Raw genomic sequence first — 24,194 nt, 5'->3', positions numbered from 1 at the left:
GCTTTGGGCCAAATTCTGCTCTATCTCCATTTACAAGTTTGCAGATGACACCACTGTAGTGGGCCAGATCTCAAATAATGACAAGATGGAATACAAGAAGGAGATTGAGAGCCTAGTAACGTGGTGTTTAGACAGCAACCTCTGCCTCAATGTAGGTAAACTGTAGGAGCTAATCATTATCTTCTGGAAACTAGGTAGTGCATACGCCCCAGTCAACATCAAAGGTGCTGGAGATGGTCGAGAGCTTCAATATCCCAGACGTACATTTCACAATTTAACCCAATTTACCACATTGATACCATGGTCAAGAATGTACACCAAACCCCTAATTCCTCAGAAGATAAAGGAAATTTGGCACGTCTACAATGATGTTGATGGAGTTTAATTTAAATAATTATGTGTTGCATTTTGGGAAGTCAAACCTAGGTAGGAGCTTCACAGTGAACAGTAGGGCCCTGGGGAGTGTTGTAGAATAGAGTTGTTCTAGGAGTCCATGTGCATAGTTACCTGAAAATTGTGTCAGACTTCGATATAGAAGCAAATAATATTTTGGCAGACTGGCCCTCATCGGTTAGGGAAATGACTATTGAACATGACTCGTTGTGCTACTGTTATACAAGACGTGAGTGAGGCCACACTTGGAGTATTGTGTTCAATTTTGCTCACCATGTTATAGGGAAGATGCCATGAAGCTGGAAAGAGAAGATTTGCAAGGATGTTGCCAGGCCACAGTCTAAGAATAAAGGGAAAGCCATTTAATACTGAGATGAGAAAAAACATTTTCACCCAGAGAGTTGTGAATTAGTGGCATGCCCTGCCACAGAGGGCAGTGGAGGCCAAATCACTGGATGGATTTAAGAGAGAATTAGATAGGGACTAGTGGAATCAAGGGATATGGGGAGAAGGCAGGCATGGGTTATTGATTGGGGACGATCAGCCATGATCACAATGAATGGCGGTGCTGGCTCCAAGGGCTGAATGCCCTACTCCTGCAACTATTTTCTATGTTTCTATGATTCGAGGGCCTGATCCATAGTTAGAGGTTGGGAAGGTTCAGACTTTATTTATTGGAGCACAGACGACTGAAGGGTGATCTTATACAGGTGTATAAAATAATGAGGAAAATAGATAGGTTGGATAGGAGGGCAAATTGATAAGGTGAGATGAAAAAGGTTTGAAAGGACCTGAGGGGCAACCTCAACTTTCTCCATTCTTTTCAAAGGGAAGATCAGTAGTGAGGTGATAGTTAATATATATTTTTAATTGTTAGCTTTTAAATACCTAAACATTCTGGTGTTTTACCAAATTTTGATTCTAATAAAAAAAAATTTTGAAATATATGAAGTCTGTTTCAAAAGTTTTCAATATATTTTAATAGTTTTTAACATCAGAAATATTCATTGGTGTTGACAGTTCTGACAGCAATTTAATTTGGCCAGTATACAAAGGGTTTTTCAGATTTTTGTAGGCCACGGTGGATTTGCACATTATCACCACTCCTCTATCACCCCACCATGAGTGATCTTTTTATGTGGCTTAGACTCGGATAATTTGCTATATAGATTGATCTAGATGTTGTCCACGTCCCCAGAAAGGGCAGTCTGTCTATTTGATTGAATAGCAATGTTGAATATATGTGTAAAATATTATAACATTAAAACAGAAGATAGGACTTACCTCTAACCTGTGTCTCATTTGCACAACAGTTTACACAACTTTGATTTTCAATGTGAAACCTTGGTGACATTTGGGTTATGTGGGTGTGAGGAGGCAGAAGGGCAGAGATGTATCAATGCTTATCTTTTTATCTTGAAGTTAAGGTCATTCAAAGTTAGACTGATAGCTAATGTTTGTTAAATATTGCAAATTCAACGATAATCTTGCACAAACAATTTCATATGTTTACTGAAGTGTTTTTACTGAGTTCCCCATTGACTTATTTGTCTCACAGTCATAAGGGACTGTAACGCACTGATCCATCTTCCCTTACTGATACCTGTTGGAGGCAGCGTGTTCTGTACATCTCCTTCTCAGTATGAAGCTGTTATACGTTGCAATCTTTATCATTCAACTTTTAAACATTAATGCAGAATCAGAGCCGGTATCCGTCGAAGTTCCTGAAATCCGGCACATTGATTGTAATGAGACAGAGGTTCTAATCGCTGTGGATTTCAGTCTTCGTAAATTAAATACGGAGCTGAAAACGAAGAATAAATTTGCTCTTTACAGGGTCACTGATGCTCAAGTTCAGGTGAGCAAATCTCATGTTATTTGTTATCGATACCTTCCAGTGTGAGTTGCAGGTGAATTGATCTCACTTTTCAGATTGATATTTTAATATTTTTTTCGGTCTGGTTTTTGTGTCTTATTTGTATCTTATGTCCATGGTAAATTTAAGAAAAAATATCCTGATTCTCAGGAGTTGGGTATTGTTGTGTTTTTGTTGACCGTTGAATCTCTTTTTTTGGCTTTTGCTTAAGGCATTGTCCCCACTTGTGCTTCGATCATAGTGAACCATTTCTTCTTTCCACAGTTGCTGACAGGTCTGCTCACTGTTTGCAAAATGCTTTCTGTTTTGTTTTAGATCGAAGTTGTGCAGATTAAAGAGCAGATTATATCTCAATGTGCCAAGACGCAGGAAATTGGAGCTTTAAAATGCCTCATAGTGCCTCATTCTTAATCAGCACAGCACTCCACCGGGACTGTATATCTTGCCACTTTAGGTCACCATACTATTTCACTAGCAGCATTGTCCACTGGCCCATGAGCACTAAGAATCAGTGCAATTTCTTAACATAACAAAAACCAAATTCTTGGTATATTGCACAATAAAGAAGAAAACAAATAACTAGAATATCAGTACAATATTTTCCCGTCAGATCTCTGTTTTTCTAATGTTTTTGTTAGAATGCAAATTAAGTGCACAAAAGGAATTATAAACTGGGTAATTAAAATCATGGCTGGATTTGGCTTTGCTCAGAGTTGAACTGTAGCCTAGATTTATCACTGAGATTACAGTATATCAGCTCATAACTTGAACGGACTTGGTTGCAAAATTCTTCATTCACTCTGTCACAAGTGAAGCACGATATAGCCATACATCATACACCCTTCTGAAGCAAGATATATCCATACGTGGAAGTGCATTATAATTATAGAAAGCAAATTATATCATCTAATAAATGTTTCCACTTTTGCATCTTAACAGTTAAGAACATAATCGTGCAAAATTACTTCAGTTTATTGATTGCAAACTTATTATTAAAATTTATAGCTAGCAAGGGGAAATATAACCGCCATAAGATAATTTACAGTAATACGTAGTTGGCGGCCACGGTGGTGCAGTGGTAGAGTTGCTGCTCTACAGCGCTTGCAGCGCCGGATTCCCGAGTTCTATCCAGACTACGGGCGCTGTCTGTACTGAGTTTGTACGTTCTCCCCGTGACTGCGTGGGTTTTCTCCGAGATCTTCGGTTTCCTCCCACACTCCAAAGACATACAGGTATGTAGGTTAATTGGCTTGGTGAATGTGTAAGTTGTCCCTAGTGTGTGTAGGATAGTGTTAGTATGCGGGGATCGCTGGTCGGTGCGGACTCGGTGGGCCGAAGGGCCTGTTTCCACTCTGTATCTCTAAACTAAACTAAACTAAACATACGTTGAACATTAAGGAAAAATGGGCTGAGGAACAGCATGGAAACGGGCCCTTCGTCACACATGCCCATACTTACCAATGTACCAATACCTGAGCTAGTTCCATCTGCTTGCATTTGGCCCATATCCTTTTAAACCTTTTCTGTGCATGAACCTGTTCAAAAGTCATTAAAACATTGTAACTGTGTGTACCTCTACCACTTCCTTTGACAGCTTCTTCCATATATATACCACTCTGTGTACAAGGTGCTCCTTGGGTCCCCTTTAAATCTTTCCACTCTCATTTTAAATCTGTACACTCTAGATGGAGACAGTTATCCTGGTGAAAAATCATATGGCCATTCACCTCTGTGTCTTTCATAAGTTTACAAGTGATTGGAGCAGAATAAAGCCATTTGGCCCATCAAGTCTACTCCACCGAATGGCTAATCTATCTTTCCCTCTTAACCCCATTCTCCTGCCTTCTCCCCATAACCCCTGACACCCGTACTAATCAATAATCAATCTATCTCTGCCTTAAAAAATATCCATTGACTTGCCTTCCACAGCTTTCTGTGGCAATGAATTTCACCATCCTCTGACTAAAGTAATTCCTCCTCATCTCCTTCCCAAGGAAACAACCTATAATTCTGAGGCTATGACCTCTGGACCTAGTATCTCCCACCAGTGGAAATATCCTCTCCACATCCACTCTACCCAAGCCTTTCACTATTTGGTAACCTTCAATGAGACCCCCCTTCAACATTGTAAATTCCAGGCCCAGAGCTGTCAAATGCTCATCATATGTTAACCCACTCATTAATTGTTCTTATTTCTCTGTAAAGTCACCCCTCTGCCTGCTACTCTCCACAAAATAAGTCCTAGCCTACCAAGTCTCTCCTTATACTGTAGCTCAAATCCTCTAGTCCCTGTGTTGTCTTAGTGAATCTTTCCTGCACCCTTTCTAATAATGGCATTTTTCCTATAGTTGGGTGGCCAGAACTGCACATAAAACTCTTAGTGTGGTCTCACCAATTGTGCAGTCGTAGCAAGATATCCCAAAGTCAAGTATGCCAAATGCCTTCTGATTCACCCTGTCTCTCTGTGCTGTCACTTTCAGGAAACGATGTACATCTATCTCCTGATTCACTGTTCTCAGTTAATTACTAAGGATTGTACATATGTATGAGAGATGGATATAGCTCTTGGGGCTAACAGAATCAAGGAATATGGGGGAAAAGCAGGAGCAGGGTACTGATTCTGGATAATCAGCCAAAATCATATTTAATGGCAGTGCTGACTCGAAGGGCTGACTGGCCTACTCCTGCGCCTACTTTCTATGTTCTCTGTTTCTATGATAAAACTCTTACTGATCTGTTGGCAAAAAAACAAGAATTTCTCTGTACCTTAGTACAAGTGATAATAAAAGAACCATTGTGCCATTGAACCAATTGGATACAAATGTTGGCTCAGCCAAGGAGCTGAGGTGGTGTAGGGATGTTATTCAGAGTGGAGGCCTGTGAGCAGCAGTGTGCTGCAGGAGTCAGTGCTGTGGTCACTGTGGCTTGACATCCAAAGTAAACATGTGTTATTAACATAGTGGTACATTTGGGGATAACACCAGCATTGGTGGTGTAGTGGACAGTTCAGATAGTTACCTGAGATTACAACAGGGTCCAGATGATTTGGGAATGTGGGGCAAGAAATGGCAGAGGGAATGTAACTCAGCCAAATGTATAGTTTTGCAATTTGGTAAGTTATACCAGGGCAGGACTTGCCCAGTAAATGACTGGACCATGGAGAATGTTGGAGAACAGTGAATCAGGAGATAGATGTACATCGTTTCCTGAAAGTGACAGCACAGAGAGACAGGGTGAATCAGAAGGCATTTGGTATACTTGACTTTGGGATATCTTGCTACGACTGCACAAGGGTTGGTAAGACCACACTAAGAGTTTTATGTGCAGTTCTGGCCACCCAACTATAGGAAAAATGCTGAGGATGTTCTCCGTCGGGGTTCGGCGTCGGTGTTCCATCATCCCGGCGTGAGGGCCTGAGCATCGGGCCGCCCGTGGCGGCGACTGCGGGTGCTCGGGAGGCCCCGACCACGGGTGAACATCTGGGAAAATCGGCGGGGAGGCTGACTGGACTATGGTACCTTCTTCAACTTTGATGCCACTGTGTCGTGTTGTGGTTATGTTGTGTCGTGGACCTCTGTGTTTGTGCTTTTATTTTCATCTTAATACGTTTTATTTATTTATTATTCTTTTTTTTAATGATACTTGAAGGGAAATTCATTTTGTTGTCTCTAATATGAGATAATGAAAATAAATTGAATACAATACAATACAATTCACTGAGTACACAGGTAAGAGTGGCCAGGTTTTGCCACCATTTTCAGAGTCGCAGCCGCAGCTGGCCATAAAGGCTCCATCCATATCGCCAGCGAACCGTCATCTCTCTCCTCACTGTCCACCTTCTGCCTTCCATGCCCCGGGGAATCTTCTTGGGTAGTGAATTCCACAATCCACTACCCTTTGTGTGAAGTAATGTTGAATGATTCCACCCTAGGCTGAATGATTCCACACTTTATTTTGAGGCCCTTCTTCAGACCTCCTGGTTCTCGGTTCTGGTTCTGGTTCGGCAAAGAGTAATAACAACCCCATGTAAGCTTGTCAATCCTCTTCAGAATGTTATTTTTCAATCTTCTAAATTCAACAGTCTGCAGGCCTTATCTAGCATTATCTCTCTTCAAACAATGAAGCTAGCATCTCCTTCCTCAATTTAGACTCACTGTTTCTTTGATTTGAATCCCAGACTTGCACAGAGTATTCCAGTTCAAATCTCAATGAAATCTGTAGAATTCCAGCAAGATAGCTTTAATTTTGGTGTCAAATCTTCTTAAACAAAGTCCGATGGATAATTTTCCACTCATTATTTCCTGAACATCTTACCTTTCACAAGATCACAAGAAGAGGACATGACGGGAATTAATGGACAGAAGTTTAGGGGTAATATTAGGGGGAACTTCTTTACTCAGAGAGTGGTAGCTGTGTGGAAAGAGCTTCCAGTGTAAGTGGTGGAGGCAGGTTTGATTTTGTCATTTAAAAATAAATTGGGTAGATATATGGACGGGAAAGCAATGGAGGGTTATGGTCTGAGTGCAGGTAGATGGGACTAGGGGGACCAAAAAAAAAGTGTTTGGCACAGAATTGAAGGGCCAAGATGACCTGTTTCGTGCTGTAATATTTATATGGTTATGTGGTTATATAACGTGAGGAAAGAGGATCAGGGATAGGCCACTTGGGCTCTCAAGTCTGCCCCAGCCCTCAATATGAACATGGCTACTGCAGTGCTGGAGATGGACACAAAATGCTGGAGTAACTGGGGCAGGCAGCATCTCTGGAGAAAAGGAATGGGTGACATTTTCTGTTGAGACCCTTCTTCAGGCTGAGACATCTAACACCGGCTTCAACTCATCTTTTGTGCAAACTCCTCATTCATGCACAACCTTTAATTCCACCATATTTTAAATATCTATATCCAACTTAAGTAAATATAATGAATAGGAGAGAAGTCATTTCTATGCAGTTTAAATTACTGACCCCTTATTTTGTAATTATTTCCCTGTTTGTAACTCTCCTACCAAGAGAAGCATCTCTGCATCTACCCTATCAATGGATCTTACATGCATGAATAAGGTCACCATTCATGCTTCGAAATCCAAGGTGAAAACATCCAATGATTCATGTGTCACAAGTGTTCCCTCCGAATAAAAACACTTTAGGAAAATTCCCATTTATAATCTTTCAATCAAAATCGATGACCATCATATTTTCTTCATGTTGTATTCCATCTGTCATATCCTTGCACATCCTTGCCTGATCGTATCCTCCTATGGTTATATTATGTCCTCCTCACTCATGCTTAGTACAATCAGCATATAACATGGAGTTATAATCCACTCCATAAGTGGATATGTGAACTTGATCCATTCAACCAAATCATTGAAATAGCTTGTGAACAGCTTAGGGTCTAACGCTGAGTCTAGTGACATCTTGGTGGGACAACCCCCCTCCCTGAAAAATGACCCATCTTTTTCTGCCATATTACCGTTTCTTTATCATTTTGTTTTTACATGTCTATGCATTTTGTGTACACTGTTTTGAACTCATATTTGTAGTTTGAGGATCCAAAGTGCTTATTTGATAAAAATTGTTTGTCACAGGGAGAACGTGAGAAGCACTACTTCCTCAAGTTTTCTATCCGTGAAACAGACTGTCCCACTGAAAGCAATAGTCTCTGGAAAGATTGCAACTACAGAGCACCTAAAGAAGCTGTAAGTTTTCTGAAAGTCTAAGCTGAAAGCATCCTTACTTACAAGTCATAAATTAAGTCAGTACTGTGTTGTAGCAGTTAGTGACCTGGATTTGATCCTCTCTTTAGATGATATCAAATTGGACTTTTCTGCAATTGTTTTCTCTGTGAACATGTTTATTTGTTCCAGGTGCTTATTTTTTCTCCCACCTCCCAAAGATATGGAACTGTTTGGTTAAATAGCTTCTTCAAATTATCCCTTCTAACTTAATGGCAAAAATAATCAAATGGGAGCCGGTGGGCACATGAGAGAAATTTAGCTCTCTGGATGCAGGGAAATAAGGAGAAGAGGAATGGGATTGATGGGATTACTCCCCTGGGAGATAGCATGGGAAGAATTATCTCCCTCAAAGCCATGAAGTGCCTCCCTCAATACTAATGAAGTGCCATGGAATGCCCTGAGGTGGTGGGAAGCATTTTATAAATGCTAAATGGTCTTAGTACATTGATAATTTATTTGTCAAATGTGTAATAAAAGGGGCAAAGCTGGTTATCGCACATGTGTAGCTATTAAGAAAAGGCAGCTTATGTTAGCCCAGTTCAACCATTTACCCATTGGTATTGTATTGAACTGGTGGCTAAATCTATGCATCCTTTGAGGAGCAGGGTGCTGGACCAAATGGATACTTGGAGATTCTGAAATACTTGAAGTACAGTGTCTTGTGCGTTGTTATAAAATGTGTCAAGTTGTATTTGTCAATGATATTTTAACCAACCTTGTTAGAATGAATTCAACTTAATTCATTTTTTAATTCTGCTTCTGATGTTATTTTAGTCAACTGGTGAATGTAGTTCAGAAGTGTTAATCAATGTGTTCCGAAGAAAAACCCAAGTGACTTCACACAACTGCAATGTTGCAACTGCAGGTAAGAGTTCTTTAAAAAAATGATGCCAAGTAAATAAAGAGAGAGAAATTAATTACTCACTGAAGTGAGACCAGGCAGGCTGAGTAAAGTAATTTTTATTTACAGAAAAAACGGAACTAAAACTCATGAAAACCGCGTGCCTGGCTTAGCTAACAAACACACCTCCTGTCACTGGGAGGAGTGCTGAATAACTGGCTAAAAGCCCGCGAACAAACGCCCGCAGTCACATGACCGTGCCGACCAATGACGAGGGTTCTGACTTCCCCACCCCACCACTAGGTGCCGCTACATCATCATGTTTGAGAGTGTGTTCAAAAGCCCATCAACTCAGAAAGATGTCTTATTTAAATATCTTGGTTGGCCTTGCACTACCAGAATGTTTCTAGTTGGTGGCCACAATTTTGGAGCCATATATTCCAGGTCTTTAGTTCTCAAAGCACGAGGAAAAACGCCAAGAGAATGAATTGGTTTTATTTTCCTTATGTCATTAGAACACGTGATGACCAATTGAAACAGTAATGGAAGCAGATCTTCAACTCAACTTCAAATGAAAAACAGATCACGTTTTGAATATAAAAAACCCTATAATTTATGGAGAAGAAAATAGACGAATAGAAAATAGGGAATGACTCCTTTAGAGAGCTGATGTAATTATCTGTTATCCTACTGGGAAATTCATTGTTGCTTCCATTATAATTTAATTTACGGCAATTGCTTGTTTGTAGTCTAACCATCTGTGAATTGCTTCCAAGCACGTAGAATATGCGCTGGATGTATAGAACCAAAGGCAACTGATGATTCTGCAGCAAACAAAGCAGGTGCCCATGCTATCAAAACCTTCAACGGTAACAGCACTTACGAAAATTACTTCCGTATTGCTGAGGTGTACAACTTCACCAGTCAGGTTAGTCTTTTATTCTCAAATGTATCAATTATCGTATTATTTTCATTCAAATTTTGAGTCATTTAGTTCAGGTCATCTTATGAATTTTCCAATTTACTTATGAAAGAATACGAACAGATGAGAGACATTTAGCCCCTTGAACCTGTTCCAAAGTCCAATGAGGTAAAGGATTACTAGCGACCATTGTGCCACATCTATTAAAACTCTTTGTTAATGAAACTCTGTCAACCACATATTTAAAATTAACTACTGACCTAGCATTAGATTTACAGCATTTTGTAAACCTCTGGCAACTTTTTTGTATCGAATTACTTTCCAACCTCATTCTTAACAGGCCTGGCACTAATTCGTACATTACGTTCCATTGCTCTATATTTCCAAAATCTCCAGATATTGTACTCCTCTGCCTGCCTATGATTTTTCTTTAGACAGAAAACACAAGGTCCTGCAGATTCTGGCATCTTAAGTAAAAAAACACAAAGTGCTGGAGTAACTCACCAGGTCGGGTAACATCTCTGGAGAGAATGGAGAGGCAATATTTTGGGCCGATATCCCATTTCAGACTTTTTGTAGTTGGGGAGAGTTTTTTATTATGACTTGCGGAAGCTTGTAGAATTTTAAAAATATTTGGGCATTGTTAGGGAAAAGAAACTACACAAGATAAGATGAATTTTAAGAAGCAAGGCAAGTAAGGACTGACAAAATTTCAGGATAGACACAAAAGGCTGGATAACTCAGGCAGCATCTCTGATGAGAAGCAATGGTTGACGTTTTGGGTCCAAGAGAAGGCTTCCCGACGGTCGTGCCGCAGCTGTGGATGGGGAATGTGGCCGGAGGCTTTTATTGAAGCGCTGTAGTATCGATGCCTCCCGGATCGCTGCGTAGAAGCCGGGGTCGGGGCCCGGCCGGGGCCTCACGGGTCGATGTCTGAGTCGGCAGAGAGGCCTACGGAGCCCGCAGCTGGGGCCCGGGTCGGCACCACGGAGGCGTGAAGTGGGGGCCTCAACGGTGGTGAGGCCTCGGTGGTGGTGAAGCCTCACGACGATGGGACCTCGGCGGTGGTGAAGCCTCGCGGTGATGGCGATGCCTCATGGGTCGACACGCGGTCGACGGTCAATGAGAACATGGGGGGACCACCGTGACGGGCAGGAGAAGGACAATGGAGGATCCAGCGTGGGGGAGAACAATGGAAAATGGGGGGAAGGGGACAAAGGACAATGGACACCCAGCGTGGGAGAACTGTTGGGGGGCGAGACAAAAGGGGAGCCGGCATGCTTTGTAACTGTCAGCACTGTAGGTGGCCGCTATTTGTATACATTATGTATACAAGCAAAGAATCTCGCTGTGCCAATTCACATGTTGCAATAAAGTATTCTTATTCCTGTTGCAGTGGCTAATAGGTTACATAGCTCATTCGCCTGTTATTACAAAACTGCATAAATTAGAAAGTTTCAAAAGCAATATCTGTATTGCTGGAAATCTCTTTAAATCAGATTAGTCTTCGTGAGAATTTGCTAAAATTCTTCTCACTAACGACATTTTAACAGGCATATTCTTCTCCGAATGTTGATTGCAAATCTAACCACATGTGTAGGGTCGTGTTTTAGAATGATAATTTTTTTATAGTACTTCCCTGAGAAAGCTTTTTACTTGCAACCTGATTGACAAATATAAATCACCATAGCCTGATGAATGAAATGTGTTGTCAATCCATGAATGCCTGTCTCTTCTTTGTGATTCATGTGAAAGTTCACTCTCATTTTATCAAAGAACCAGACCATATTCCTCCCAATGTTTTTGTTAATGAGAATTAAAACACACAAATCCTGTTCATTTTTTGGTCAGAGGTATTTGTTGTCCCAAAAAGAAATGTCTACGTTATGTGCAGCTATAATATATTTTAAATAAAGGATGTGTGAAAAATTAAACAAGGAAGTAAAATGAAGGCTATTGGAATAATGATATTGGGCAGCAATTATGTTTCCCATACTAATACTCTACTGTTAATACTGTTTACATTCAGGTGGTGGCTGGAACAATGTACAGAATGACGTTCAGGATGCAGGAGACTGAATGTAGTAAAGATCCCGCTGTAGCTGATGAGGACATCATTCAATGCCCTTTCATGGTTAATGGTACAAAGGTAAGTATTTGAAGATAAACCTCTGTATTGTTTTGTTGGCTGCCTTGATTTGTCTTGTCAAGACATGATTGTCCTGTAGACCACTTGCACAAGAACATCTATAATTATTTAATTATCGTCTTCTGAACAGTGCCAAATAGCATTTCATCAGAACCTGTTTTCCAGCACTATCCAATTTAGATTCCTTCATTGGTTCAGAACAACCAAACATTTTGTAGCTGTTTGGATATTTTCAAGATATTTAAAAATAAAATCAATATATCAATAAATGGGGCATTAAATTTCCCACGTCCAGTTGCCATAATAACCTAGTGTGTTTATTAATACAATCTTGTTCTACATTAGCTCTCTACAGTTCCTTTTAGCATGGCTAGCTCTTCACTGTCTCAAATGAATCTAGCCAGTTTCAATTTCAGCTTAATTTATTGTCACACGGACCGAGGTACAGTGAAAAGCTGTTGGTGCATGCTGACCAGTCAGCAGAAAGACAATACATGATTATATTCAATGCATTTACCATGTATAGATACAAGATAAGGGAATCAAATTTAGTGCAAGGTAAAGCCAGCAAGGTCCAATCAAGTATAGTCCAAGGGTCATCAAACAGGTAGACAGTAGTTCAGCACTGAACTCTAGGTGTGGTAGGATGATTCAGTTGTCTGATAATAGTTGGGAAGAAACTGGGAAGAAACAAGTTGCTTGATCTCAAAGTAGCAATGTTACAACATTTTGAGATTTAAAAAATCAAGTCTGTAATTATCCCAGCAGATAAAGCATAAAAAGAAGTTTAATTTGATACCTAATTCACTTTCATATCTTCAGTATTAAAACAGTTGACTTAACTCAAGGCTGTGATCGAGGACAGTCAAAAGCACATAACTTTCTTAAAAATTAAGAGAACTGAAAGAAATGTTCAGTTATTATCGATTGAAGATTTCTGAAACAAATATGAAACAATCTTACTTAGATGACATGAAATTAAAGCATATAATTAGTTAGTTACTTAATTGTAGCTAATTACAAAATTCAATTACGAGATCGAAACATCTATCAATTTCTTAAGAATAGATTAACATTTTTAAATAGCCTAAGTGTCCAAATAACATTCACACAAGAATTCACAATATCACATAATTTTTAAATGTCATTTTCATGGATTTATAGGCCAAATGGAAGGAATTTAATGTTTAATATCTGTAAATTAATGGCCATTTAAATTATCTTGCTAGTGTGTTTTTCTGGAACGCGATCGTTTGGAACGTTGCGGTTGCGGTGAATTTAAACCCCACATCAGCAGGAAAAATACTGCCAGTTTGTATGGGGGAAAAAATCACCGTTTCGCAACGTAAAATGTGAATTAAAGGCATCTTAAGGAGCACTTTTATACATAGAATAATGGCTTTCCTTTACCTGTCCCGTACCTGAAATCCGTCCCCGTTGTCGGCGTTGACGGCTTTAGAAGCTGATTTAAAATTACTCCAGCGCTGAACTTGTCGGTTGATTAAAAAAAAAAATATTCACAGAACGGCCGTCGGAACAATTCTTCAGCAAAAACTCGCACTCCAACAATATATAATCACATTAAATGATAAACAAAATATTATAACACTGGCAAGCTGTCCCAGTTAATATTAAGGAGTATAATTTCTTCTGTTAGTGCCAATTAAGTTATTAATTGTCCTAAAAGTCAACATAAGCATTTTAACACGGGCACCATTTGTGGAAATTAGATCTGAACTATTACATGGTTAGATTGGTTTTTTTTTAAAAGAAGAAACAATATATTTTGTTTTCCAGCTGCACTGCAGTTCAACTTTATATGAAATGGCCTGGATAAGTTTTGCCTCTGGAACTGTGTCCTGCAATCCTGTGTCTGAAGCAGGGGTAATCTTAATATTCATTCTTTGTTCACCATGTTAACTTGCATGAATTGTACTTTTGGCAACATTTCAAAGGTGTGTGGTGTATCCGATTAATATTAGGATATTTAACTTGTCAGCTTGGTAGACACCAACTGGTTCGATTTACGGCAAGATGAAAACAAGGCAACGTTTTTTTTTTTTTTAAATAGCAAATGAGGGTGAATTGTTGAATACTTTCATTTTCTCCCCATGTCCTTGCATTGGACTTTGAACACGGTCACCACTGCCCTTTTCCCACCTTTATCCTTGTACGTACATTGTCATGAGGAATATTAGGCATTCTGCAATGCTATGGCTTTAGTGGTACTTCTGTTAATGCTATTTTTTCCCTTGCCTCATTCAATTGACTGTACTTTGTGTGAGTATTTCAAGTTATTCTGCAATAATGAGTCTGGAGTCCGATTGACATTTGCAATTGGATAGGGAGAAGGGTGGATAGGAGCTGTCAGTTGAATAAAGGGGACTATGGGGCCATGAGGGAGGAGCTGGCCAAAGTTAACTGGAAAGATACACTAGCAGGGATGTCAGTGGAACAAAAATGGCAGGTATTTCTAGGAATAATACAGAAGGTGCAGGATCAGTTTATTCCTAGGAGGAAGAAAGATTCCAAGGGGAGAAAGGGACGACCATGGATGACAAGGGACGTCAGGGACAGTATAAAAATTAAAGCGAAGAAGTACAACGTAGCAAAGATGAGCGGGAAGCAAGAGGATTGGGTAATGTTTAAAGAACAACAGAAGATAACCAAAAAGACAATACGGGGAGAAAAGATGAGGTACGAAGGTAAGCTAGCCAAGAATATAAAGCAGGATACTAAAGGATTCTTTAGGTATGTGAAGAGAAAAAAAATAGTTAAGACCAAAGTTGGACCCTTGAAGACTGAAAAAGATGAATTTATTATGGGGAACAAGGAAATGGCAGATGAGTTGAACAGGTACTTTGGATCTGTCTTCACTAAGGAGGACACAAACAATCTTCCTGATATAGTAGTGGCCAGAGGATCTGGGGTGACGGAGGAACTGAAGGAAATCCACATTAGGCAGGAAATGGTGTTGGGTAGACTGATGGGACTGAAGGCAGGGATTGCATCTTAACAGGTGGGGGACCAGCATTTTGGCAGGCAGGTTTGCTACTGCTACACGGGTGGTTTTAAACTGAATAAGGGGGGTGGGGTGTCAAATGGGATAGTCAAGGATGGAGTTAAAGGGAAAGGGTTTCTTAAATGTGTGAGCGGAGAGACCGAGGGGTGTAAAATGAGGGTAGAAGAAATAGGTAGCAAGGTGAAAAGTAAAAGTGGCAGGCAGACACATCCAGGGCAAAAATCAAAAAGGGCCACTTTACAACATAATTGTATAAGGGGTAAGAGTGTTGTAAAAACAAGCCTGAAGGCTTTGAGTCTCAATGCAAGGAGCATTCATAATAAGGTGGATGAGTTGAATGTGCAGATAGCTATTAATGACTATGGTATAGTTGGGATCACGGAGACATGGCTCCAGGGTGACCAAGGCTGGGAGCTGAACATCCAGGGATTTTCATTATTCAGGAGGGATAGACAGAAAGGAAAAGGAGGTGGGGTAGCGTTGCTGGTTAGAGAGGAGACTAACGCAATAGAAAGGAAGGACATTAGTTTGGAGGAGGTGGAATCGATATGGGTAAAGCTGCGAAACACTAATGGGCAAAAAACGCTAGTGGGAGTTGTGTACAGGCCACCTAACAGTAGTAGTGGAGTTGGGGATGGCATCAAACAGGAAGTTGGAAATGAGTGCAACAAAGGTAAAACAGTTATAATGGGTGACTTCAATCTACATATAGATTGGGTGAATCAAATTGGCAGGGGTGCTGAGGAAGAGGATTTCTTGGAATGTATGCGGGATAATTTTCTAAACCAACATGTAGAGGAACCAACGGGAGAGCAGGCTATTCTAGACTGGGTATTGAGTAATGAGGAAGGGTTAGTTAGTAGTCTTGTTGTGCATGGCCCCTTGGGCAAGAGTGACCATAATATGGTTGAATTCTTCATTAGGATGGAGGGTGACATAATTAATTCGGAAACAAGGGTTCTGAACTTAAAGAAAGGTAACTTTGAGGGTATGAGACGTGAATTGGCCAAGATAGACTGGCAATTGATTCTTAAAGGGTTGACGGTGGATATGCAATGGAAGGCATTTAAAGACTGCATGGATGAACTACAACAATTGTTCATCCCAGTTTGGCAAAAGAATAAATCAGGGAAGGTAGTGCATCCGTGGATAACAAGGGAAATCAGGGATAGTATCAAAACAAAAGATGAAGCATACAAATTAGCCAGAAAAAGCAGCCTACCAGAGGACTGGGAGAAATTCAGAGTCCAGCAGAGGAGGACCATGGGCTTAATTAGGAAAGGAAAAATAGATTACGAAAGAAAACTGGCAGGGAACATAAAAACTGACTGCAAAAGTTTTTATAGATATGTGAATAGAAAAAGATTAGTTAAAACAAATGTAGGTCCCTTGCAGTCAGAAACAGGTGAATTGATCATGGGGAACAAGGACATGGCAGATCAATTGAATAACTACTTTGGTTCTGTCTTGACTAAGGAACACATAAATAATCTGCCGGAAATAGCAGGGGACCGGGGGTCAAATGAGATGGAGGAACTGAGTGAAATCCAGGTTAGCCGGGAAGCGGTGTAAGGTAAATTGAATGGATTAAAGGCCGATAAATCCCCAGGGCCAGATAGGCTCCATCCCACAGTACTTAAGGAAGTAGCCCCAGAAATAGTGGATGCATTAGTGATAATTTTTCAAAACTCTTTAGATTCTGGAGTAGTTCCTGAGGATTGGAGGGTAGCTAATGTAACCCCACTTTTTAAGAAGGGAGGGAGAGAGAAAACGAGGAATTACAGACCAGTTAGTCTAACATCGGTAGTGGGGAAAATGCTAGAGTCAGCTATTAAAGATGGGATAGCAGCACATTTGGAAAGTGGTGAAATCATTGGACAAAGTCAGCATGGATTTATGAAAGATAAATCATGTCTGACGAATCTTATAGAATTTTTCGAGGATGTAACTACTAGAGTGGATAAGGGAGAACCAGTTATGTGTTATATCTGGACTTTCAGAAGGCTTTCGACAAGGTCCCACATAAGAGATTATTATACAAACCTAAAGCACACGATATTGGGGGTTCAGTATTGATGTGGATAGAGAACTGGCTGGCAGACAGGAAACAAAGAGTAGGAGTAGGGTCCTTTTCAGAATGGCAGGCAGTGACTAGTGGGGTACTGCAAGGCTTAGTGCTGGGACCCCAGCTATTTACAATATACATTAATGATTTGGACTAGGGAATTGAATGCAACACTCCAAGTTTGCAGGATGACACAAAGCTGGGGGGCAGTGTTAGCTGTGAGGAGGATGCTAGGAAGCTGCAAGGTGACTTGTTTAGGTTGGGTGAGTGGGCAAATGCGTGGCAGATGCAGTATAATGTGGATAAATGTATAATGTGGATATAATGTGGATAAATGGTATAGGAGCAGGGGGGTTCTACTGCAGTTGTACAGGGTCTTGGTGAGACCACACCTGGAGTATTGCGTACAGTTTTGGTCTCCTAATCTGAGAAAATACATTCTTGCCATAGATGGAGTACAGAGAAGGTTCACCAAACTGATTCCTGGGATGTCAGGACTTGAAGAAAGACTGGTAGACTCAGTTTGTACTCGCTAGAATTTAGAAGACTGAGGGAGGATAGAAACATAGAAACATAGAACATATATAGGAGCAAATATAGGAGCAAATATAGGAGCAAAGAGTGGTGAATCTCTGGAACTCTCTGCCACAGAGGGTAGTTGAGGCCAGTTCATTGGCTATATTTAAGAGGGAGTTAGATGTGGCCCTTGTGGCCAAGGGGATCAGAGGGTATGGAGAGAAGGCAGGTACGGGATACTGAGTTGGATGATCAGCCATGATCATATTGAATGGCGGTGCAGGCTCGAAGGCCTACTCCTGCACCTAATTTCTATGTTTCTAAAAATGTGAGGTTATCTACTTTGGTAGCAAAAACAGGAAGGCAGATTACTATCTAAATGGTGGCCAGTTGGGAAAAGGGGAAGTACAACGGCATCTGGAAGTCCTTGTTCATCAGTCTTTCATAAAGTAAGCATGCAGGTACAGCAGGCAGTGAAGAAAGCAATTGGCATGTTGGCCTTTATATCAAGAGGAATCAAATATAGGAGCAAAGAGGTCCTTCTGCAGTTGTACAGAGCCCTAGTGAGACCACACCTGGAGTACTGTGTGCAGTTTTGGTCCCCTAATTTGAGGAAGGGCATTCTTGCTATTGAGGGAGTGCAGCGTAGGTTTACATGGTTAATTCCAGGGATGGCGGGACTGTCATATGCGGAGAGAATGGAGCAGCTGGGCTTGTACAGTCTGGAGTTTAGATTGATGAGAGGGAATCTCATTGAAACATATAAGATTGTTAAGGGTTTGGACACATTAGAGGCAGGAAACATGTTCCCAATGTTGGGGGAGTCCAGAACCAGGGTCCACAGTTTAAGAATAAGGAGTAAGCCATTTAGAACGGAGACGAGGAAACACATTTTCTCACAAAGAGTGGTGAGTCTGTTGAATTCTCTGCCTCAGAGGGCGGTGGAGGCAGGTTTTGATCCTAATCCTGAGTCAGCATTAGATCTGGGGAACTCAGGAGTCCTTGACTCAATAAGATCTGAGATAATATGACGTACTGTATTTTCTTCCCCTTCCTTTTTCTATCAATAGCGTGCATTCCATCGGTTCAATGATCGTAGCAACTCAGATCAGAAACTGAATCAATTTATTCCTGAATTTGAACCGTTTTCGATTCCTCAGCACTGCATTTTTTTTTTAACCATTGCCTCCCTTTGAGCAACTTTCTTCCCTATAGACATTGTCAGGTTTTTAAGTATTACTCACAACATTTCCTGATCTTACGTCTTCTTTCTGCTCAGGTTTAGGCTGCTCAGAAATGACAATAACTTATGTAAGAATCATTCAAGGAGTTTCCGTAGTTTATTTTTTAAGGAGCATCAACTTAGCAACATGTTTCTCCAAATTACAGAATGCCCTGACAATTGTGTAGACATTATGGTGCAGACCTTCACCCAGGATCATTATATCTCGATGTGTCACAGATTTTAATCAATATCTTGTGCTATACAGTATATTCCCTCTATAGAATGAGTCATGATATGGGACCTCTATAGAATGAAATGGAATCTCCATACTAATGCAAGTTGTAATTATGTCCAAAGAGGGAAATGCTGCCTTTAATTAACAACTTATTAGCAAGTGATGGATAAAGTGCTAGCAGCACAAGGACTAAAGAGAGGGTTATGGCAGCATCATACAACACAAAACGTGCCATGCGGCTCTATAAAAAAGATGCTTAACTTATCTCATTGCCTTGTTTTTTGTATCCATTGTCCCAGGAAAAATATCCTTTTGAAGTAAATCAAGCATTGTTTGGTGCCACCTATGGCCCAGTTGTAAGCATTCTAGCCTTGGTCAAAAGGTTCCTGTTTTGAATCCCACGAGCAGAATTGAGCATGAATATGGAGCTTGGTGCTGCAGTACCTTTTTAAGAGAATTTATGTGGTATTTCTAATGAGAGTTTAAAGGGGAGCACAGTGGAGCAGCAGGTAGAGCCGCTACCTCACAGCACCATAGACCTAGGTTGAATCCTGACCATGACATACAGTGACAGTTAAGAATAACTCAGAAAGCACTAAACATTAATAATAATAAACTTTAATGATGAAACACCATTGATCAAGCATGTGAACCAACAAAATACCACATCAAAGGGAGGCTACAGATTTTTGGCTGTTGAGTAGAGCAACTACTCGTGGATAAAAACTATTTTTATATCTGGCTGTGGCAGCTTTGACAGTCCGGAGTCGCCTTCCAGAGGGAAGTGATTCAAAGAGTTTGTGGCCAGGGTGAGAGGGGTCAGAGATGATCTTGCCCACTCGCTTCCTGGCCCTTGCAGTGTACAGTTCATCAATGGAGGGAAGATTGCAGCCAATAACCTTCTCAGCTGATCGGACGATTCACTGCAGCCTCCAGCAGTCGTGCTTGGTGGCTGAGCCAAACCAGACCATGATGGAGAAGGTGAGGCAGACTCTACGATGGCCGTGTAGAATTGGTCCATCATTGCCTGTGGCAGATTGTGCTTCCTCAGCTGCCGTAAGAAGTACATCCTCTGTTGTGCCTTTTTGACTGTGGAATCGATGGTAGCTCCCCACTTAAGGTCCTTGGAGATGATGGTTCCCAGGAACTTAAAAGATTCCACAGATGTGACTGTGGTGTTGATGGTGAGTGGGGTGAGGGGAGGGGGAGCTCTCTTAATGTCTACAATCAATTCCACTGTCTTAAGAGCATTGAGCTCTAGATTGTTGCTACGGCACCAGGACGCCAGCTCTGACACTTCTTGTCTGCAGGCAGATTCCTCCCCATCCTGGATCAGTCCAATCAGGGTTGTGTCGTTCGCAAACTTGAGAAGCTTGAGAGAGGTGTCTGTGGAGGTGCAGTCATTGGTGTAGAGAGAGTAGAGTAGAGGAGAGGAAAGAGCACCCAGCCTTGCGGTGCTCCTATGCTGAGTGTTTGCAGGTCTGAGATGTGCTTTCCCAGCCTCACATGCTGTTTCCTGTCTGTCAGGAAGTTGGTGATCCACTGACAGAGGGGTTCAGGCACAGTCAACTCGGAAAGTTTGGAGTGTAGTAGCTCTGGCACAATTGTGTTGAATGCAAAACTAAAATCAACAAACAGGATCCTCGCATAGGTCCTCTGGCGAACCCTATGCTCATTCTCCACAAGTCAGACTTAATTCAAAGGATGAAATAATTTATTGTGACAATGAAACTATCATATTGTCATAAAAAGTCCACTTTGTTCACTGAAGTCATTCAGGAATAAAAATCTCACATTCCCATCAGGTGTGTGACTGCAGGCCTATTGATAGCCTTATATCTTAGGGGGGATCTTATAGAAACTTACAAAATTCTTAAGGGGTTGGACAGGCTAGATGCAGGAAGATTGTTCCCGATGTTGGGGAAGTCCAGAACAAGGGGTCACAGTTTAAGGATAAAGGGGAAATCTTTTAGGACCGAGATGAGAAAAACATTTTTCACACACAGAGTGGTGAAGTGGTGAATCTGTGGAAATTTTTGCCACAGAAGGTAGTTGAGGCCAGTTCATTGGCTATATTTAAGAGGGAGTTAGATGTGGCCCTTGTGGTTAAAGGGATCAGGGGGTATGGAGAGAAGGCAGGTAGAATTTACTGAGTTGGATGATCAGCCATGATCATATTGAATGGCGGTGCAGGATCGAAGGGCCGAAAGGCCTACTCCTGTACCTATTTTCAATGTTCTATGATTAGGTTGGGTAGGTGTTTTCTGACCAGTACAAACATGATGGGATAAATGGCTTCCTTGTGTGTCATTAATTCTCTATAGTTCATTGGTTTTCTATGCTGCGACTACATTTTCAAGTTATGGGCTCAGGACAAAATGTCATTGGCACATCATGTAACAACTATTTAAACACCCATGGGTCTTGCTGGCTTACATGGATAGATAGACACAAAATGCTGGAGTAACTCAGCTGGACAGACAGCATCCTGGAGAGAAGGAATGGGTGACATTTCGGATCGAGACCCTTCTTCAGACTCACGGGTGACGTTTCGGGTTGAGTCTCTTAAATGTAGGTTGTTGAAATTAAAAAAGTGTGGTGAATATAAAACCATTTGCTCCAAGTGCAGTACTCTGCAATAATAATGCATATTATAATTACTTCTTATAAAATGAAAACATTCTGAGTGCTGTATGTTTGCCAACTTTATAAAATCCATATTTGAGGCAGAGCAATCAATATAGCTGCTGCCTCATAGCTTCAACAACCCAGGTTCAATCTCTGGTGCTGCCTGTGAGGAGTTTGCATGATCTCCCTGCATTTACTCTGATTTCCTGCAGATTCTCTCATTTCTTCTCACATCACAAAGATATGTGGGTTATTTGCCCCTGATGTGTAGGCAGTGGGATAACATATAACTAGTGTTGACAGGTGATCGAATGTGGGCCACTGCAAATTGTATCTAGCGTAGGAGGGTGGTAGAATTTGGGGGGGGGGGGGGGGGGGGGGGGGGGGGGGGGGGGGGGGGGGGGGGGGATTAATGGAATGTGTGGTGTAAAGGTTAAGGGAAATAAAATGTCTCTGTGAGGCCGCACAGACTCAATGGGCTGAATGGTATCTTATCCCATAAAGAAGTATGGAAATGAAATATGAAAATATTAACATTTATGAGGTAACAAAGGTATTATGAGAATATTCTTTTCTATTCCAGACAAACCAAATAACAGTTCTATACTTTTATAATTGGTGATTATTACAGATATTTAATATTATTAACTTTCCCACTCAACAGATGCTGAGACGGGAAGCCGGTTGGGGACCATTTTTATTTGCTCCACTAGTAACCCATGTCCCTGCAGAAAGCACACCAGCAGATGTTCATGTCATCAGTACCTGCCCTGGACAACCATGGAAGTCCATACATCACGTTAAACCTGCTCTTCCACCTACCGCGGAGCACCATTGAAGTGCGGAGAGTCAGCAAGAAACTGCAGATGCTGAAAGCCATGAAAGTGTTGCTGGCTTACAAACCCCTGCATGATTAATGTGTATTATGACCAGTGGCATGCATTAATATACAAATAATGATATGCATTAAACAGTATATAAACCTTTATGGTTGTAATTTTAAAATCCTTATTTCCATCGTCGTTATTCTTTTCATAAAATTAATTATTTTGTGGGGTCTCTGAATTACCATAAAGCTGGGGGGTCTAGAAATTTGAGTTTAGTGATATGGGAACAGGTCCGTCACCCCATCGAGTCCACGTCGACCATCGATCACCCATAAACTAGTTCCATGTTATTCCACATCCGCATGCTACACACCACAAGCAATTTACCGAAGCCAATAAACCTACAAACCTGCACATCTTTGTAGTGTGGGGGGAAACCAGAGCAGCCATAGAAAACCCATCCGGTCACAGGGAGAATGTACAAGCTCCACACAGATAGCACCCGTAGTCAGGATCGAACCTGAATTTCTGGCGCTGTGCTACCTTCTTCAAATTTTTTGGCTCTGGATGTGCATATAATATTGGACCACTACACAAATATTCATGGCATCAGCGCATTTATGAATCTTTAGTGACCTTACTGATTTTTTTGTGTAAAATATAGTTTAAAAATGCGAACAGCTTAAAAATAAATTTCTATTAATGTGCTTCCCTATGCTCTATATTTGTGAATGAACCAATCTTATTACAAAACGGAAGTGGCGGCGCTGCCTTGCAGCTGCAACTCGCCTGCAGTCTGTTTTATCTTTTCTTTTTTTTGTTTCTTTTTGTCCCGTTTCAGTTTATTTTGGTTTGTTGGATCGTGTATGTGTGTGGGGGGGGGGGGGGGGGGGGGAAGCTTGTTTTTGGTCTCTTCCTTCGGGGGGTTGTGACATTCCTTGTCGTATCCCCCGTCTCCGTCTCCGTCTGCGCTGAGGCCTAATGGCGGAGCTGGCAGCCTCCAACGGGGACCAACCTCGAGGCTCCAGAGGCAGAGCCAGGACTTATTTACCATCGCAAAGCTGGCCGACTTCGGTGCTGTGGCGGCATTCCGGCGGCCCGACTTCGGGCTGTGGCGGCGTTCCGGCGGCGGAGACCCGACTTCGGAGCCTCGGAGTCTCAGCCGCGGGCCCAGTGGACGACATCGTCGGGAGCTCGCAGGTCACAGGTTGGTGACCTGTTTTTCCGGGGCTCCCGCAACAGCTTCGTCCGCTGGACTGTACGTCGGCAGCTTCGACCGCCCCACGCCGCGGAGTTTGAACCGGCCAGTTCGCGGAGCTCGGATTCAGCCGCGGAACTTAATTATAATTAACAATTATTTCAAAGTCATGATTGCTCACAAGGTGATGTTTCTCACATGCCCTTGATAGTTCTTTTGCAAGCCAATGGTTCAATGGTCATTTAATGTCGCGTGCACCTAAGTACAGTGAAATTCTTTGTTTGCATATAATTCAGTGACAATTGTACTATATATTAAGCACAATCACACTTTAAAAGGGTGTAAGATAATAGACCATACTGAATCAGTATGTAAGAGTCGCGACATTTTGGGTTTCATCCAGTACCCAAAATTTAAAAAGTGAGAATTTTAACTTGGCCTGAAAGGCCCGTTGTCCTAGCAGTGGCACTAGGCCAGTTGCAGGAGCTGGCCTAGCCAGACCTAGCCAGACCATGTGCCAATGTCCTCCACCACTGCTCCGCTGCTCCTTACCACTGCA

At 41.5% G+C, this 24,194-nt stretch overlaps 1 protein-coding gene across 1 annotated transcript; it reads left to right on the top strand.

Annotated features, from left to right (window-relative positions):
* Positions 1-1,921: 1,921 nt before the first annotated feature.
* LOC129703250 (kininogen-1-like) lies at positions 1,922-22,596 on the top strand. Its single transcript, XM_055645563.1, has 7 exons — positions 1,922-2,251; positions 7,858-7,968; positions 8,782-8,872; positions 9,625-9,776; positions 11,800-11,919; positions 13,717-13,803; positions 22,275-22,596. Exons 1-7 carry the CDS (start codon positions 2,036-2,038, stop codon positions 22,446-22,448), a joined length of 951 nt encoding a protein of 316 aa, XP_055501538.1. The 5' UTR covers positions 1,922-2,035; the 3' UTR covers positions 22,449-22,596.
* Positions 22,597-24,194: the final 1,598 nt, after the last annotated feature.

The sequence above is a fragment of the Leucoraja erinacea genome, chromosome 14 (assembly GCF_028641065.1).
Source record: "Leucoraja erinacea ecotype New England chromosome 14, Leri_hhj_1, whole genome shotgun sequence".
In the NCBI taxonomy this organism is placed as follows: domain Eukaryota; kingdom Metazoa; phylum Chordata; class Chondrichthyes; order Rajiformes; family Rajidae; genus Leucoraja; species Leucoraja erinaceus.
The sequence above is the reverse complement of the archived record's forward strand: the minus strand, read 5'-3'. Positions and strand labels throughout refer to the sequence as shown.

Excerpts from the sequence above, each read along its gene's own strand:
- LOC129703250 (XM_055645563.1), top strand. The coding sequence starts at position 2,036 with ATGAAGCTGTTATACGTTGCAATCTTTATCATTCAACTTTTAAACATT. Across the intron at positions 9,777-11,799 it reads TGTACAACTTCACCAGTCAG|GTGGTGGCTGGAACAATGTA; the intron begins GTTAGTCTTTTA and ends GTTTACATTCAG. Across the intron at positions 13,804-22,274 it reads ATCCTGTGTCTGAAGCAGGG|ATGCTGAGACGGGAAGCCGG; the intron begins GTAATCTTAATA and ends CCCACTCAACAG.